The sequence below is a fragment of the Bufo bufo genome, chromosome 1 (genome assembly GCF_905171765.1).
Source record: "Bufo bufo chromosome 1, aBufBuf1.1, whole genome shotgun sequence".
Taxonomy (NCBI): Eukaryota; Metazoa; Chordata; class Amphibia; order Anura; family Bufonidae; genus Bufo; species Bufo bufo.
Window position 1 is genome coordinate 741,684,633 of NC_053389.1, and position 19,783 is coordinate 741,704,415.

At 41.8% G+C, this 19,783-nt stretch overlaps 1 protein-coding gene across 2 annotated transcripts in view; it reads right to left on the reverse strand.

Moving 5' to 3' along the window:
• Positions 1–329: 329 nt before the first annotated feature.
• The window catches only part of ANTXR1 (ANTXR cell adhesion molecule 1), a 220,520-nt gene continuing 201,066 nt past the window's right edge, over positions 330–19,783 (reverse strand). For both annotated transcript variants that reach the window (XM_040414454.1, XM_040414453.1), the window contains one exon: positions 330–2,226. In XM_040414454.1, coding sequence (XP_040270388.1) covers positions 1,951–2,226 — 276 coding nt within the window. In that variant the 3' untranslated portion in view covers positions 330–1,950. The remainder of the gene's footprint in view (positions 2,227–19,783) is intronic.

A 19,783-nucleotide genomic window follows, 5' to 3' on the forward strand; every position in this document is an offset into this window, starting at 1 on the left:
TGTCCTCTGGTGGTCGATCCAAACAAATGGGACCACCAGAGGACCAGGTAGCAGGTATATTAGACGCTGTTATCAAAACAGCGTCTAATATACCTGTTAGGGGTTAAAAAAAACACATCTCCAGCCTGCCAGCGAACGATCGCCGCTGGCAGGCTGGAGATCAACTCTCTTACCTTCCGTTCCTGTGAGCGCGCGCGCCTGTGTGCGCGCGTTCACAGGAAATCTCGCGTCTCGCGAGAGGACGCGCCGGCGCGTCCAGGAGGAATGAATCAACCACCTCCAGGACGCGTCTGTGCGTACAGCGGTCCGGAGGTGGTTAAGTTTGGCGTCTAAAATGCCAGTCTTAATAAATGTGCTCCTTAGTGTCCAGTGTGGAAGCTGCAGGATTTTAGGATTTTTTCCATAATATACACTAGGTAGTGCCATAGAAAATTAAAAAAATAAACAAATCATCCAAAATTAAAAAAAAATATAGTTAATAATTTTAAAAAAACTCAATTTACACAATAGGTAATTTTCTGAAGACACATTCCCTTTAATAACGGTATCAATTTTACTTCTTTTTTTTTTTTTAACGCTGCCCCTTTCACAGATTCCCTCCATTTTATGCACATTCCTCATATTTCACCATATATTGCTAAATTAAATAAACATTTTTGCAACTTGCAGTCATCACTGTAAAATAAAAGTGAACATGTAATGTGAATTTTGTGTTCCAAAAAGAAAGCAGATGATAAACAAGAAATGACCCCTATAAGCAGTGCCCAGTGCCCCCCTATACTACAAAAAGCAATATTCTACATTACAGCTATTTCAAAAGACAATGCAAGTGTATACATGTTATTGGTTAACCCATTATTCCTCTATGGCAGAGGATCCAGCAACGCATTGCGAAGTTCCAAAGTAATCTTTCATATAATCTGCTAAAGCAGTTTTTTTCTTTTCATTGCAAAGGTCCAGCCTTCTGTTCAATCTCATAAATTTTCTTATGGAATAGAATCCCTTTCTCTGATGGGATTTAATACTTTTTTCACTTTATATTTCCATTGAAACCTCAATAAGAAGATGACAATCTGTAAATCTTCCTTGTTGGTTAAACGTGTGCACCCCTACAGATGGCAAAGCCATTTCAATACTCTGAAAGAAGAATAAAAAACTCTGGTTTCTTCATAGCTCATTGTGATCCACCAGGAAACCAATGAAGCCATCCACAGTCTAGTTTATATTTTGAAATTAGCAGTAGGTGCTGTCGTTTCTTGATTTCTGTACAAGGAACATCTTGAATACATTAAAATAATGTGCCCAATGTATCAAATGATGAAATTAGTTTAATTTATCTTCAAAACTGTTCCATAGTGGTCAATAGTTGATACAGTTTTATTTCACAATTAAATAATTTCATATCTTGTTTTTTATAAAGACCACCCCACATATTTTGGTAAGGAGACGCAGTTTATAAGACGACTTGAACATAAAGAAACTCCCATTACTGTGAGCCTCTCAATATGCTCCTTCAGAGGTAACTTTTCATAAGGATAATGAATCTTTCTTAAACTTGTCAAATTAGGCTTGTTCTCCAATGGATCCTCAGATAGATGTCTCTTTTGGACCATAGCCAAGTTATTTCTTTGCTACCAATGAGGTAAGATAAAGAACTTTTATTTTTTTTATATTTTGGTGATGGAGTGGGGGAAATTCAGTTCAATCTTCTTTTGTCAACCCAATACATCAATGGTTTCCATAGTTGACCACATATATGTAGAGATGGCAGTTCGTCCAGGATTTCATAAGTGAGGATGAATCCACAACGCAATTCAGTTAAAGTTTATGAGTGTTTAGATAATGGCTTTGGTCAATGGTGTTCCAATGAGTACCACTTCCATTCAAGATGAAGAAATTCTCAAAATGCATCCCCAGTAGTACTGGAGATAAAAGGCTGCACATAGCAATCTATAGTGAAGGTCGAGGAGGGGGTCTGCTGGGTGGTGGAGCTCTGAATGAAGGTGAAGCCAAGGGTGGGGGTGGAAGACAGATGGTTGGAGATGGAACAGGTGGAGGAGAATGCATAGGTTGAGGTGGTGGAGTTATTGGAGGAGAAGGGGTGTAATTTGGGCTATGGGGTGGTGTGTAGATTGGACTGGACGGAGGTGTATAAAGAGAGGCATTGTTTAGTGGGTATCTAGGTGGCATTGATTTCTTTTCTCTTTGGAAATTGATGCATCTTCCCTGAAATAATAAAAAAGTAGAGATAAATCAACATATTTTGTCATGTCATGGCAAAGTAACTTGTATTCCAACTGGCCAGTAAAGCATGTTAGACCTGAACTATGACATACAGTATGTAACATTCTAACATCAGGTAATGCAATGAATCAAGTCATAAAACTATTAATACAATGCATAGCATGGAAAGGGTTAGACATTTCAGCGAGTTGGACTTGCCTTTTTAACGACTCTCCAAAAAATGACACAACTGCCTCAAACACTTAAACCAGCTGCTGGAACCGAGAAGCTAAATAGGACCCAAATAAATTGCACTGAGATTTGAAAATACTGTATGTAAGTTATATGGCAGATTCTTTGGCTGCACTCAGGGTGGAAATCTGTCAGCTGAGGGTCATGTAAGGATACTAACTCACTGTAGCAAGTTCTGGAATGCTTGGGCTGGCCTGTTCTAACTTCTGATCTAGAATGGATTTGTAATGGAATAGAACTTTGAGCCCTATGGAGTCAATCAATTTTTTTCCCATCTCATGGGCATGGGCTACAAATGTGTTCCTCCTAGTGAAGGTGCTAAACAGTTCCCTTTAGGTTATGAAGAGCAGGTCTGGACAATATTATGTAAGTGATGCTTGTAGGAATGGATTAATGTACGGCCTAATAAACACAGTTGTCTGCACAGAGCTCAGTCAAGTATTTCAGACAGTATATACAGTACATACAACATTCACAAAGAAATAAGAACATGTAGATTCCTTGTTCTCTTACACACTGTTCTGGGCCTTAAGTGAGGTGTGGGAAAGAACCCTTAATCTTCTTATTGCTTACTAAGCCCTGAATTAGTGCTGAACTGATCTGAATTTCTGCAAACTCAACCAGCATCTCCAATACACATGTTTAGGGCTCATGAAATATTCACTTTGAAATTCTCAGCATTTCTTTTAGGGCTGCACAATGACTTAAAGGGGTTATCTCATGAGTAATGTAAATAATTAAAATCAGACATCATATAGTACATGACAATCTCTTTCTAACAAAGCTATAACCAGCCCTGTACCTCACATGGATCCAGAGATCTCCCCATTCATTGCTCTGCTAAATTTACATCAAGCTGACAGCTCAAGGGGAGCGTCCTTTCCGCTGCAGATCAGGGGTCATATCCGTTCTGCTGCAGCTCTCTCCCTATCACCGCTTAGGAGGCAGGTAAAGGATGAAACAAAGCAAGTGCGGCCTTCTTGATGAGTTGGACAAAAAAACAAAAAACTGTAGGTGGTGTTATGCAGATACATTTTACTGAATAACTCAGAAGCTATACTAGTTTGAAAAATGTAGAATATTTTTTGTGGGACAACCCCTTTAAAGGGGTAGTCCTATCTCTACATGATATGCCACAACTGTCCAAAGGGTCCTGCACCTATCTCGAGAACTTAGCTGCTGTCAATGGAAAGGTGGCTGCACATGTGGCTCTATCCATTCATTCTATGGGAATTCTCAAATAAGTAGTGTGAGGGCTGATTCACACGACCGTGATTGGCCCAGGAAACATGGTCTGTATGTCAGCTGCGTCTCCTGGACTGACTGTGGCCCCCCTGACCTGAACTGATTGCATCATAGTGTTTTATGATCCAGTGAGTTCAGATGTGATCGAGGAACTATTGTAGTGTACTCACATGATGATGACACTATGATGCATTCAGTTCAGGTTAGGGGAAAACGGGCCTAGCAAATGTGACCGAAACATGGGCCGATCGTGGTCACATGAATCAGCTATTTTCAGAACTTTAGTAGAAGTAAATGGAGAGTACCCCTCTTGTGTAGCCACCTCTATATTATGAGTGGCCGTGGGGATGGTAACTCGGGAGACTAGGTCTTTGCAGGGTATTTGGAGGTCTGTATCAGAAAAGCTAAGCTCAGACCGCAATCGTTATAATAGAAATTGAATCTTCACAGTATTTTAAACCTCAAATACTACATTAAAAAGTGGACATTCGTTTTGACTCTTTTGGAGGGCGGTAAGATGTCTTTGATGGAACTACAGAAAAGTCACCTCCATAGGAATTATAATCCCCGCCTTTGGATTAAATGCTAAATCATTCTGCATATGCCAGATTATTGAAATTTTGCATCAACACATAGGACTGTAATTAAACTATGCAGTAACCATGGAGTACTGTGCTAAACTTTACATATTCCAATAGTGTCCTCACGATACCCCTTGTGTGTGAGGATAAATATTTGCTTGTAGACACAAAAAATGTGTCAAAGGTTTTAATGACCTGGAAAAATATGTCTCTTCTCAATTTCTCTGTCAGTAATGGCAGACACTTGTTCTGTTCCTGGCCACAATAAATCCTACTTTTCCACCCAAGAAAATGTTATTTAATTGTCAATAGAGCAGAGTTTGGCAGTGCATGCATCAGTCGTGTGCACTGGGCCTTCCTGCAGCTGCTCATAAAGTGAACTATTTTCCCCTAAAACTATACACACTGCATTATACCCATCTGGTTCTCTTTGCTAAATTCTCTGGAATGGTAGGACAGTAGCTTACATAGCTCTGTTGATTCTCTGTTTTTTAAGATCTATGGAGTGGGGGGCTTCAGGGACTGATGAAAACCTGTTGAAGAGTCAACTATTCAAATCTATATATTTTTAAAGCATGATGTACACTGCTGAAGCCAGTGATTGGCTGCAGCAGTATACAGGATGTCACAGCTACAGCCACACCAATATGTCATGGGTGAAACCCCTTTAATTAAAATATCCTTCCATTTTGTATTTACAGCTTCTTTGCAGATCTTTGTGTCTCCATGGTTACAGACTACACACAAACCCTGCATGTGGTCTCATCTGGCAGTTATGTATTACTCACTATGCTCTTCTACTCTCTTCTTTCTAACATACAGTACAGACAATAAAAAGATATCAGAAAGAAGGCTGTAACACCTGCAGGATCAGATTATGCACAAAGTTTGTGTGTAGTCTGTAACTACAGATGAGCAAAGTTTTAAAAAATTAGATTCGGACACTTTGCCCCATTGTTTCAAAAAATGCACTTTTTCCAAATTAATTTGTCACGAAGCATGTTAAATCAGCTATATCCCGGCCTGCAGGGAGAGTGTCTCTCGAAGTACATCACCGTGCATTGCAGTAACATACATAGCTAGTTCTTTTTTGGTAGTGAAACAGTTACTGTGACAGGCAGGTGAACACCCCAATAATAGTAGAATTAGAACAGGTTATTTACCACAATTTGAGAATTAAGGCCTAATAGAATTGCTTGTGTAATAAACAAGGTGAACACCCCAATAGCAGTAGAACTAGACAGCTTATTCACCCCAATTTTAGAATCAAGGTCTAATAGAACTGCTTATATATTAAACAAGGAGGACACTGTTCAATTAGATAGCTCTGTGCCCTACACAGGGATTAATGCAAACTGCGCTGTCTCCTATGGATCCCGTCAGCTTCAGATTAAAGTCCCTTCACTGTCCCTACAGTCTCCCTATGCGGTCCCTACAGTGTGTAAAAACTCTCCCTACAATCTCCCTACACTGTCCCTGCAATCTCCCTGCACTCTCCCTACGATCTCCCTACACTGTCCCTGCAATCTCCCTGCACTCTCCCTACGATCTCCCTACACTGTCCCTGCACTCTCCCTATCCAGTATTCCATAATTAAAGGCTTTTTGAACACTGTCCCTAGCGCTTGTCACGTCTCTCCCTATGCTCAGCTCATAGTGAAATGGCCGACAACGCACGGGATGAGGCTTTTAAAGAGCTGTGAACTCACAGGGGCTGGCTAGCTGATGATTGGCTGTCTGCACAGCATTATGGGTAATCTCGCGTTCCCGGGCTTCTTACTTTCAATTTGTAACATGTGTAGCCGCCATTTTAGGAAAAAAACTATTCTTTGCCACGAAGCGTGAGGAAATTCAGATTCGTTGTGAATCAAATTTTTCCTAAACTTCGGATCGAATTTCACTTTGGATGCTTTGATTCGCTCAACACTATCCGTTACCATAGAAACAGATAGGTCCGCATAGGAGCTGTAGATGCAAAACAGTAATCTACTTTGAATCAAAGCTATTTGCAAATTCATTTTGTATGTTAACTGGTTTATTGGTCTCATTAAGAGAAACAAAATAGTCTTGCAGGTCTGATACCATTTAATGGCTAACAAAAATAGAAGTAATGATGTTGCATAGCGATCTTTCGAGACAACTCGGGTCTTTTCATCAAGCATTATTCAAAAAATTGTCTGAAGAAATAGCAAGATATATATGCAAAAAGAGCAGAAACATGTTGTAATAAATGGACATTTAAAGGACATCTGTCAGCAGATTTGTCCCTATGACACTGTCTGACCTGTTACATGTGCGCTTGGCAGCTGAAGACACCTGTGTTGGTCCCATGTCCATATGTGCTTGCACTGCTGAGAAAAGTGAATTAATACATTAAAGGGAACCTGTCAGCGGCAAATACCACCCCAAACCGCCAGCAGTACCTTCAAGTAGCCGGCAGTGTGTTTCTAATGCTAATTTTCTTCCTGCAGTCAGATGTGGTAAAAGCAGGAAAAAACTTTCTTTTATCCTCCGTCCGCGCTATTTTCAAGTCACTCTTGAAGTCAAGTGGGCAGTGGTGCCTCCTTGCTTCAAGTCAAGGTAACCACGCACCCTTCCCTGCCCCTTCACTTTGACTGAAAGCGCTTATGCCCGACAGCCGGCTGTCAGTCACAGGAGAAGGGGCAGGGAAGGGGGCGCGGTTACCTTGACTTGAAGCAAGGAGGCACCGCTGCCCACTTGACTTCAAGAGTGACTTGAAAATAGCGCGGACGGAGGATAAAAGAAAGTTTTTTCCTGCTTTTACCACATCTGACTGCAGGAAGAAAATTAGCATTAGAAACACACTGCCGGCTACTTGAAGGTACTGCTGGCGGTTTGGGGTGGTATTTGCCGCTGACAGGTTCCCTTTAATACATTCAAATGAGCCTATAGGAGCAACCAGGCTGCTGCCATAACTTATAGAGGCTCAGCTCTCTCTACAACTGCCGCTCTCTCTGCAATTTGATTACCTCAGTGCAGCAGAAAATACTGCCTCAGCAGAAGCAAATACCACAGTGCAGCACAAAATACTGCCAACCCTCACTAGAGTATTCAACTGCTTCACCTTACTGTGGACGGTGAAACAGTTGAATTCAGGAGGACACCTGCAGCCACTGACCAGGTCAGGTGCATTTTTACCAGATGCTGAGAGCAAAAGATCGTTATTTACCCCCCTGTAAGGAGTGCTCGGGCAGGCCCCTGTGCATCAGTCTACCAAGAAATTTCCCTGTAGGGTCTGTGGCCAGTCCACCCCTGGTATTATGCCTGATGTAGAGACTTAAAGGATAACTGTCACACTTAGACCCTAATTTCAATTTCCATATATGTAGTTACTAATAACATGATATTCCAGAATCAGTTACTATTAGACTGACTTACCCCACATTTAATAAGATTCAGCCCTTAGCAACCAGTCTGCATAAAACTGCAATTTCACTATTCAGTTAAGATGGCCGCCACTGCCCTCACCCTGAGGCTAATCCCGCCTGCCCCCCAAAAGTGTCAGTAACCAGAGCCCTCCCCCTAAAGGGTTAATCTCCTGCAGCACAAAGGGGTCCTCTTACCACATGTTGTTTTCATTTATACACTGAGCAGACGGCAGATCTCCCTTCCCTGGTCTGCGCTGCTCCAACTCTGCATTCTCCAGCTCTGCTGAGTGAGGGAGCGTCTGCCAAGCGCAGGGACAGGGAGAAGTGCACACAGCCCAGACACTGTTATCATCTGCTGGGGAGGACCGGGCTTTAATCATTTACTTACAGTCCCTGGCTGTCAGTAATGTGACCCTGCACGCTGCGTGCTCCGTCCTTCAACAGATAGACGGACCATGCCTAGCAACCCTATTTTAAGCACAGGTAAAAGTAGGCAGTACAGGGAACAAAAATCTGCAATTAAGGGGTAATTGAATACACAGTGAAAAGTTGAAATAGGGCTACCAAGGTGATATTAATCACCACAATCCAATACTCCAAAAAAAAAAAAAATACGACAGTTATACTTTAAGTTGTCTCGATAGCTTGCTTTGTAACATCATTGCTTCTATTTTTGTTGGCCATTACATGGTATCAGACCTGCAAGACTCTTATTTTGTTTCTCTTAATGAGAGCAATAACACAGTTTTTTACTGGCTAACACGGTGCCAGACTTTTTTCTTTTGTATGTTTCAAAAGTACAGAATACATAATCTTTTACTATGGTATTCCAGAGGTTGCATAATAAAATGGGAGAAAAGCTGGAATAAAAAAGGATCAAAGGTGTAGTATTTGGATCCAGATCTTGGCTTCTGTAGCTTCTATGGTTTCAGCTAGCTTGAAATCTTGAAATTAAGAGTAACATTTTATATTAATATTTATAGTAAATTAACTTTAATTAATCAGAGATAATACGTTTTCTTAAAAATTAATTCCTTCACTGCTAACTCTGGAGTTGAAACTATAGCAGAGATTGACCTCCAAATCTGGAACAGTCTAGAGGTATATGTAAGAGTTTCTGGGCCAACCTGGAACTGAATCCAACCTAAGCTGGAACTGGCAAGCCAAGGGCAGCGCCAATTCCATTATAATGGATACAAACTGTTTAAAATACTATGGAAGCATCAGCAAAGTGGAATAGCTTTGGAGGACCACCTTTAGCACCAAAATTTTGATGCTCATAGTATTTTTTGAGGGAATATATTACTGTATATATAGACCAGCAACAAATATGGGCCATGCTTTCTAAACATGGCTTGTTGTACTTATCAGGAAGAATGGGGTTAACTTTTATTTCATGCAACGAATTGTAGCTGATTTCCTATCTGTTTGATAAGTAGCCTTTGAAGATAGCGCTCATCCCAGTTTCCTACCTTCTGTAGTTAAATCATTGTATAAATATGGAGAATGTTGAACTTCCGAACATGTGAGAAAACCGCAGGAATCCCCATGTGACCTGCGCTCAGATGTTATTGGAAGCAGCTGGGACCGATAATGACCTATAACAACCTACTTCTCCTCCTTGCTGCAGGCAGCAAAATAACAGGACAAACTTTTGTTTTAATTGTATTTAATATATCTTGCCAACAGAGGGCAACATGAGTCTTAAAAAGCATTTTCTGTCCGAAGGTCACTATAGTTTCCATTAATGTTAGGCAGTTATTTGGAAATAATCTGAGGATCGGATTCTGTCTTTAGTAGAAGCAAACAAAACAAATATTCTGCATGCACTAACAAACATACTGCAGTATTTCAACTAGTTCTTCTATATAGTACCGACTGGAGAAGGCTCAGTTTTGCAATGTGTTAGACCCAAAAACAGCTGTCCAGCGTCAACATCTGGTAGCCATCTCTTGGGCATTTTATTTACCTATGATGGCACTGTCCAAGTGGATCTCTAGAACGTGAATGGGTCTTGGGGAGCTACAACATAACATCGAACTGAGTCACCATAGTCTTGGCTCCTTTTGTACCATTTGGTCTTGTATTATCCAAAATGATGCAAAAACCATTGTCAGGCCTTAAAGGGGTTGGCCTGCAAACAACATTTATCACCTATACCCAGGATCGCTGATACATTTATGTTCCCTGGGGGACTGAACTGTTAGGATCCCCACTGATCATAAGGACAGGGGTCCCTGAGTCCTCTGTGAGAATGGAGAGCTAATGTGCATGAGTGACAACTACAGTCGTGGCCAAAAGTTTTGAGAATTAGATAAATATTGGAAATTGGAGAAGTTGCTGCTTAAGTTTTTATAATAGCAATTTGCATATACTCCAGAATGTTATGAAGAGTGATCAGATGAATTGCATAGTCCTTCTTTGCCATGAAAAAACCTTTCCACTGCATTTCATTGCTGTCATTAAAGGACCTGCTGAGATCATTTCAGTAATCGTCTTGTTAACTCAGGTGAGAATGTTGACGAGCACAAGGCTGGAGATCATTATGTCAGGCTGATTGGGTTAAAATGGCAGACTTGACATGTTAAAAGGAGGGTGATGCTTGAAATCATTGTTCTCCTATTGTTAACCATGGTGACCTGCAAAGAAACGCGTGCAGCCATCATTGCGTTGCATAAAAATGGCTTCACAGGCAAGGATATTGTGGCTACTAAGATTGCACCTCAATCAACAATTTATAGGATCATCAAGAACTTCAAGGAAACAGGTTCAATTCTTGTTAAGAAGGCTTCAGGGCGTCCAAGAAAGTCCAGCAAGCGCCAGGATCGTCTCCTAAAGAGGATTCAGCTGCGGGATCGGAGTGCCACCAGTGCAGAGCTTGCTCAGGAATGGCAGCAGGCAGGTGTGAGCGCATCTGCACGCACAGTAAGGCGAAGACTTTTGGAAGATGGCCTGGTGTCAAGAAGGGCAGCAAAGAAGCCACTTCTCTCAAAAAAAAAACATCAGGGACAGATTGATCTTCTGCAGAAAGTTTGGTGAATGGACTGCTGAGGACTGGGGCAAAGTCATATTCTCCGATGAAGCCTCTTTCCGATTGTTTGGGGCATCTGGAAAAAGGCTTGTCCGGAGAAGAAAAGGTGAGCGCTACCATCAGTCCTGTGTCATGCCAACAGTAAAGCATCCTGAGACCATTCATGTGTGGGGTTGCTTCTCATCCAAGGGAGTGGGCTCACTCACAATTTTGCCCAAAAGCCATGAATAAAGAATGGTACCAAAACACCCTCCAACAGCAACTTCTTCCAACAATCCAACAACAGTTTGGTGAAGAACAATGCATTTTCCAGCACGATGGAGCACCGTGCCATAAGGCAAAAGTGATAACTAAGTGGCTCGGGGACCAAAACGTTGACATTTTGGGTCCATGGCCTGGAAACTCCCCAGATCTTAATCCTATTGAGAACTTGTGGTCAATCCTCAAGAGGCAGGTGGACAAACAAAAACCCACTAATTCTGACAAACTCCAAGAAGTGATTATGAAAGAATGGGTTGCTATTAGTCAGGAATTGGCCCAGAAGTTGATTGAGAACATGCCCAGTCGAATTGCAGAGGTCCTGAAAAAGAAGGGCCAACACTGCAAATACTGACTCTTTGCATAAATGTCATGTAATTGTCGATAAAAGCCTTTGAAACGTATGAAGTGCGTGTAATTATATTTCACTACATCACAGAAACAACTGAAACAAAGATCTATAAGCAGTTTAGCAGCAAACTTTGTGAAAACTAATATTTGTGTCATTCTCAAAACTTTTGGCCACGACTGTACACTATTCACTGTCTGTAGGACTGCTGAGTACAGTGTTTGGCTATCTCTGTTAGTCCCTTAGTAATGAACAGTGGGGTGGCTATGTGTGTACACCACCACTCCATTCACAAAGGGACCCCTGTTCTAATGAATGCTAGGGGTCCCAGTGTTTGATATCCCAGAGATCACACATTTATCGCTTATCCTTTGAATAGCTTATAAATGTTGGTCATGGGCCAATCCCTAGCATGGTGTGATATTTGCACTGCTTCACAGTAGGCAACACCCTGCCAGATGTAGGGGTCCAGCTAGAATGCAGATTAGTAGACTCCATACTGCCTCTAGAACTTAGGACCATAGTGGCTTGTTTACCAAAAACACTGAACCCCCACTGGGCTGTCTCTGCCCCTTCCACCCACCAGTTATAGAGGCACACTGTAGTTTCCCACATTTCATCCTGCACAGACAAACTCACTAAAGTGTACATTGTCTGTAAAATACATGGTTCAAAGAACATTACTAGGATTGGGATATCTCCTATTATTGCTTCTGGTTTCCAGGGTGAGGCCCGCCCCCTTGCCCTGTTGTCTCCTATGTCCTTATGTGAATTATTGTCTATAAGCGCTGCAGTCTATTAGGAGAATCAACTTCTTAGTCACAGAGACAGGAGCTGATGTCACTTGATTGACAGATGTAGAAAGAAGGAGGTCATCTGGAGCAGAAGTGGACATCATTCACAAACATTCCTACAATCATGTAGTATGGCGTGCTATGTCTGGTACAAAGGCCACATGTTGTTTTGTCATTCCACTTTACGGAACAAAAACATTTTGCAATACCTTATGTTTTGAGTTATAGATGGCTCCAGACAGTAAGACACATAAAAAAATATCTAAAAAGAAAATATTTTTCTGCATTTGTAAGGACTAATCGTTTATCGTGTAGGCTGGGTTCACATTTTTTTTCTTTTGTTTTGCTCCATTATAGCATGCTGGGCTATTTCGTCCTCTAATTGAGTCTCCAAAGCATTTATGAATGAAACGTGAGCAGCATGGCTTCCTATTGTAATTCTTTTGATAAGCAAAAACAAACTGAAGCAGCATACTATAGCACATTGTCCATACTTGCCAACTCTCCAAAAATGTCTGAGAGGCTCCCGGAAAAAGGTGACTCCCTAGACTCCCTGAAAAAGCTTGCAAATATCCTTGGGTGGATTCTCTGGAGGGCTGCTTTCTCCATCCATGGGTATTAACTGTATGTGGTGCTGGGATGCTGATCATTGCTAATGATACTAATGGGGGAACTCTTGGGTAGAATTAGCACTATTTGGTCCACTGTAGGGGGCACTATTAATAATGAGGGCACTCTGATAATTAAGATGGTGGTGGTGGTGGGACCTGGGGAGCACTATTACTATGGGGGGATTATCTCTATGGCACTCTTATTACATAGCAAGATATAATAAGAAAAAACTCTGTTCCTTAGAATGTCTGTCACCACAAAATGCAATGCAATCTGAAAGCACCATGTTATAGAGCAGGAGAAGCTGAGAAGATTGATATATAGTTTTGTGAGAAAGATTCAGTAAAAGCTGTAATTTATACATATATATCTTTGCTTTTTCCACTTCCTGTGAACAGCAATCGGTACAGGGAGGATGTGTTATCAGTGACTGACGGCTATCTCTGTATGCACACTTATACACACAATGCTATCAGTCACTGATAACACCTCCCCTGTGTAACAATGCTGTTCACAGGAGGTGGAAAAAGCAGAAAAATAAATGTATAAATTACTAGTGTTGATCACGAATATTCGAATTGCAAATTTTTATCGCAAATATTTGCCCTTCGAGAATTCGCGAATATTTAGAATATAGTGCTATATATTCGTAATTTAGAATATTCGAGATTTTTTTTTTTAAACAGTACACATGATCCCTCCCTGCTTCTAGCTTTTCGGCCAATAAGAAGGCTGCAATATCTTTGATTTTAGGAGTAGTGTTGCGAATTTTCGTAATGGGAATTTTCGCAATCAAGAAAATAATGACTGGAGATCACAAATTCTCAAATATACTGCGAATATTCACTCAAATATTTGCGAAATATTGCAAATTCGAATTTTGCCCCTGCCGCTCATCACTATAAATTACAGGTTTTACTTAATGTTTTCCCACAAAACTAATCTTGGTTGAACTTGTTGGCTTATTTCTTTTTTCAACCGTATTAACTATATAACTATATGTAACTATGTAATCTGCCCAGCTTCTCATTCTCTCTAACATAGTGCTTTCAGATTGCATTGCATTTTGTGGTGTCAGGCCCTCTCTAAAAAATGTTACACTGTGTCATTATTTTCTAAAAAAAACTAGGCCAAAATACGGAAGCTGTATGTGAAAAATTAAGTACACCCTAACTGCTTACATAGGAATTAAGAGGGTAAGTAGCAACCAAGTGCTGCTAATCCAATGCCATTGATTAATTGATCATCAGCAAGTGTGCCCACCTCTAAAAAGCAGAAGTGTGTGTTAACACCGCAAGACATCAGCAATGATCTTAGAGAAGCAATGTTTGCTGCCCATCAATCTGGGAAGGGATATATGGCCATTTCCAAACAATTGGATGCCCATCATTCTATAGTAAGAAAATTATTCACAAGTGGACAACTGACAATCTTCTGAGAAGTGGAAGAAGACTCTATGGGCCTCAGGCAGTACAATTAGAAAAAAACTGAGCAAGTATGGCTTTTTTGGAAGGATTGCCTGGAGAAGCTTCTTTTTTATAAAAAGCAAATGGCAGCATGGCCAACGTTTGCAAAGTTGCATCTGAACAAACCAGAAAACTTCTAGAATGATGTAATTGGGACAGATGAGACCAAAGTAGAGATGTTTGATCATAATGCACAGTGCCACATACCAACTGTTAAGCAGGGTGGTGGAGGGTTGATGATTTGGGCTTGTTTTGCAGACACAGGACCTGGGTACCTTGTAGTCATTGAGTTGACCATGAATTCCTTTTTATACCAAATTATTTTAGAGTTAAATGTGAGGTCATCTATCCAACAGCTAAAGCTTGGCTAAAAGTAGGTCATGTGACAGGACAACAATGCCAACCACACCAGCAAATTCAGCCAGAATAGCTGAAAAAGAAAATAATCAAGGTGTTGCTGTGGCCTGGTCAAAGTCCAGACTTCAACCCAATTAAAATGCTGTGGCAGGATCTTAAGAAAGCTGTGCAAAAAATAAATGCCCACTAGCCTCAATGAAGTGAAGCAATGTTGTAAAGAAGGTGGGCCAAAATTCCTCTAGAATTCTATAAGAGACTGATAAAGTAATACAGAAAACAATTACTTCAAGTTATTCCTGCAAAAGGTTCCACAAGCTATTAATTCATGGGGTGTACTTAGCTGTTCACACATGGCTTTTCCATGTTGGCTTTCTTGTAGAATAAATAATGAAATTATGGAATCTGTTGTATGTTGTTTATCTGAGTATGTAATTACCTAATTTTAAGACTCTTTCAAGACCAGATGTTTTTTTTATTATGTTCTGATATGTAAAAAGACCAGATGCTTTTTATTATGTTCTGATATGTAACACCATAGAATTAGAGGGGAGCAAATCAATTCTAAAGGAATTTCACAAAAATTCTTCTTCCAAATGAATCAGAAATTTTGGCGATTTGCTTTGGATTAGAAGCACAAAATGGTGCCCACCATTTTACTTTTAACCCCTTAAGGACACAGGGCGTACAGGTACGCCCTGATGTTCCGGTACTTAAGGACACAGGGCGTACCTGTACCGCCCGGCGGGCGGTCATCGGAACAGAGTGCATGCCGAAATCATTCGGCAGGCACTCTGGCACAATGCCTAGGGGGGTCCTGTGACCCCCCCGCATCGGCGATCGCAGCAAACCGCAGGTCAATTCAGACCTGCGGTTTGCTGCGTTTCCGGGTTATTTGGGTCTCTGGTGACCCGATAACCCGGAATAGGATGGTGATCGGTGGTGTGATAATACACCATCAATCACCATCCTTAGATCCTGTGAGGTGATGGTGACATCACCTCACAGGATCTCTTCTGATTGGCTGCACGGGCAGGGGCTAACTCCCCCGTGCTCTCCTCTCCTCCTCCATTCGGCCGTTGGAGAGAGCAGAGAGAGCAGCCTGCTGCCCGATCTCCAGATCCTGCACCCCTGATCTGTGCCCAGCACCCCCTCTTTTGATCCTCCACAGTGCGATCTGGCACTAAAAGGTAGGTTAGGGACAGGGTAGGGAAAGGTTTAGTTCAGGCAGGGAGACTTTAGGGAAAGTTGAGTTTTTTAGTGTTGCATCATCCTCTTAGGGTGTCTGGGGTCCACAGCACAGCTTTTTTTGCTGGCACTCTTTAGCTTCCGGCCACTGTTAGTGCATCACCCACCCCACCGCTGTTTAGCTTCGGACGGCTGATCAGCGAGTTAGAATTTTTTTTTTCTTTTTCACAATTTTTTGGGCTCTTTTTTTGTTGTTGTTAGTTTTCCCTGTTAGGTTTAGGAACACCGGTGCCCCCACACACAACCACACCTAATAAAGATTTACACGCACGCACACACACACGCAGACACACACTCCCCTATGGCCCGCCGGAGGAGGAGGCCTACGCACTCCTTGCCTCCGAGTCCGAGAGCCCCAGTGAGGACGAGGATGACCCCACGTTCCTTTTGTCATCCGCGTCCTCCTCATCATCAAGCGATGATGAGCCCCAAGGCGGCGGAGATGCCACCAGGCGGATCGAGGGGACCCCCATGCTAGGGACCCTGTGGCCCACCCTAGTACGAGCAGATCTGGGGCTCGTACTAGTTTTCTGGCCCACCATGTCAGTTCACCTGAGTCCCTGCAGGTGAACTTGGCTGGTGCACCCCAGAGAATTTTGAGCCCGCGATTCCTGATTTTGTTGGACAACCAGGAATCCAGATTTACACAGTGGGCTTCACTGAATACAACTTTTTTTGTAATTTTTTCAGTGACCAACTGGAAAATCTAATGGTGGAGGTGACGAACCTGTATGCTCAACAGTTCGTCGCTCAAAACCCGGGCTCCTTTTTGGCTATCCGGAAATGCCTGCATTATGCAGATAATGCAGCATGTCCCCCCCGAGGTGATCCTGCCTATGACCGCCTGTACAAAATCAGGCCGGTCATCAATCACTTCGGGGCCAAATTTTTGGAGCCCTACGTACCTGGAAGGGAGGTCGCGGTTGATGAGTCTCTCATTGCTTTCAAGGGGAGACTCATTTTCCGGCAGTATGTTCCCTCAAAGCGGGCGAGGTATGGCGTGAAGCTGTACAAACTTTGTGAGAGTACCTCAGGGTACACTTACAAGTTTCGTGTGTACGAGGGGCGAGATTCCCGTATTGGACCCCCAGAATGTCCCCCCACTCTGGGTGTTAGCGGGAAACTTGTGTGGGACCATTTGCACCCACTGCTAGATAAGGGTTACCACCTTTATGTGGATAACTTTTATACTAGTATCCGCTTGTTCAGGTCCCTCGCCACCAGATCCACGTCCGCTTTTGGGACCGTGTGGAAAAATCAACGCGGCCTTCCTACCCACCCCCTCCAGGTACCTATCCCCAGGGGTGAGACCCATGCCCTTACCAGTGGAAACCTGCTGCTGGTCAGATATAAGGACAAGAGGGATGTCCTTGTACTGTCCACAATTCACGGTAACAGCATCACCCCTGTCCCTGTGCGAGGTACCGCGGCAACGGTCCTCAAGCCCGATTGTATCGTCGACTACAATTGGTATATGGGAGGAGTTGATCTCTCTGATCAAGTCCTCAAGCCATATAACGCCATGCGCAAAACGCGGACATGGTACAAAAAAGTTGCGGTCTACTTGGTGCAGGTTGCCATGTACAACTCTTTTGTACTGTTCCAGTGCGCTGGCAACACAGGGAAATTCCTGCAGTTCTATGAGGCAGTCCTCAAAGCCCTGATCTTTTCTGACCGGGAAAGAGCAGGCCGAAGTACCTCGGGAATTGGAGGCGCCCGGATCGTCCCTTGCCAACACTTTCCAGGTGTGGTCCCCTGGACGGTCCCAAAAAAAGTGCAGAGTGTGTCACAGGAGGGGGATACGGAAGGACACCACCACTCAGTGTGACACGTGCCCCGATCATCCGGGCCTCTGCATTGACGGTTGCTTCAGGGAGTACCACACTTCCATGGAGTACTACATTTATAATCTCCTTTTCCATTTAGCCACTGACAATCGATAAAAACTATGGTTCTCAGACTTGAGACACCAAAAAAAAGTGTTCAAGAAGTTTGTAAAACTAAAATAATAAAAAAAGTAGACAAATTAGGTATCGCCGCATTGGTAATAATCTCCTCTATAAAAATACCCCATGACCTAACCCCCCAGATTAACACGGTCCAAGAAAAAAAATAAAAGGTGCAAAAAAAGAAATTTTGCATAACAAAAAGTTTAATAGCAAGCGATCAAAAAGTCATATAGCCCCCAAAATAGTGCCATTAAAACCGTCCCCTCATCCCGCAAAAAATGAGCCCCTTCCTAATACAATCGGCTAAAAAAAAAAAAAAAAGTGACTCGGAATTTAGAGACACAAAAAACATTTTTTTTGTATCAAAAAGGATAATATAGTCTAAAACCTAAATAATTGTACAAAAGTCGACTTATTAGGTATCGCCGCGTCGGTAATAATCTCCTCTATAAAAATACCCCATGACCTAACCCCCCAGATTAACACGGTCCAAAAAAATTTTTTTGAAACGGTGCCAAAACATTTTTGTCACTTTTCCATTTCAATCAGTTTTTTCCGGTAACAAAGCAAGCATTAACAACCAAACAAAACGTAATATTTATTACCCTGATACTGCAGTTTACAGAAACGCCACATTTGTGGTCGTAAACTGCTGTATCACTAAAAGGCAGGGTGCAAAAGTAAAGGACCGTCATGGTTTCTGGAAGGTCGATTTTGATGGCCTTTTTTATTGACACCATGTCCCTTTTAAAGCCCCCCTGATGCACCCCTAGAGTAGAAACTCCCTAAAAGTGACCCCATCTAAGAAACTACACCCCTCAAGGTATTCAAAACTGATTTTACAAACTTTATTAACCGTTTAGGTGTTCCTCAACTGTTAATGGCAAATGGAGATGAAATTTCAGAATTTAAATTTTTGGTAACCTTACCTCACAAAAATGTAATATAGAGCAACCAAAAATCATATGTACCCTAAAAATAGTCCCAACAAAACCGCCACTTTATCCCGTAGTTTCCAAAATGGGGTCACTTTTAGGGAGTTTCTACTCCAGGGGTGCATCAGGGGGGCTTGAAACAGGACACGGTGTAAGTAAATTCTGAAATTTCATCTCCATTTGCCAATAATTCTTGTGGAGCACCTAAAGGTTAACATAGCTTGTAAGATCAGTTTTGAATAACTTGAGGGGTGTAGTTTCTTAGATGGGGTCACTTTTAGGGAGTTTCTACTCCAGGGGTGCTTGAAACAGGACACGGTGTAAATAAACCGGTCCATAAAAATCAGCCTTCCAAAAACCACACGGCTCTCCTTTCCCTCTACAGTAGTGTACGACCACATATGGGGTGTTTCTGTAAACGGCAGTCAGGGCAGTAAAGATATAGTCTTGTTTGGTGTTAACCCTTGCTTTGTTAGTGGAAAAAATTGGTTAAAATGGAAAATTTGGCAAAAAAATTACATTCTGAAATTTCATCTCCATTTGCCAATAACTCTTGTGGAGCACCTAAAGGGTTAACAACGTTTGTAAAATTAGTTTTTAATACCTTGAGGGGTGTATTTTCTATAATGGGTGGTTCTATTTTGGGTGGTTTCTATTATGTAAGCCTCACAAAGTGACTTCAAACCTGAACTGGTCCTTAAAAAAATGGGTTTTTGAAAATTTCGGAAAGTTTTCTAAATTTTCTTCTAAACTTCTAAGCCTTGTAACGTCCCCAAAAATAGAATGGCATACCCCAAATGATCCAAACATGAAGTAGACATATAGGGAATGTAAAGTAATAACTATTTTTGGAGGTATTACTATGTATTATTGAAGTAGAGAAATTTAAAGTTGGAAATTTGCAAATTTTTCCATAATTTTGGTAAATTTGGTATTTTTTTTATAAATAAATTTTTTTTTTTTTTACTCCATTGTACCAGTGTCATGAAGTACAATATGTGACGAAAAAACAATCTCAGAATGGCCTGGATAAGTAAAAGCTTTTTAAAGTTATCACCACATAAAGTGACACTGGTCAGATTTGCAAAAAATGGCCTG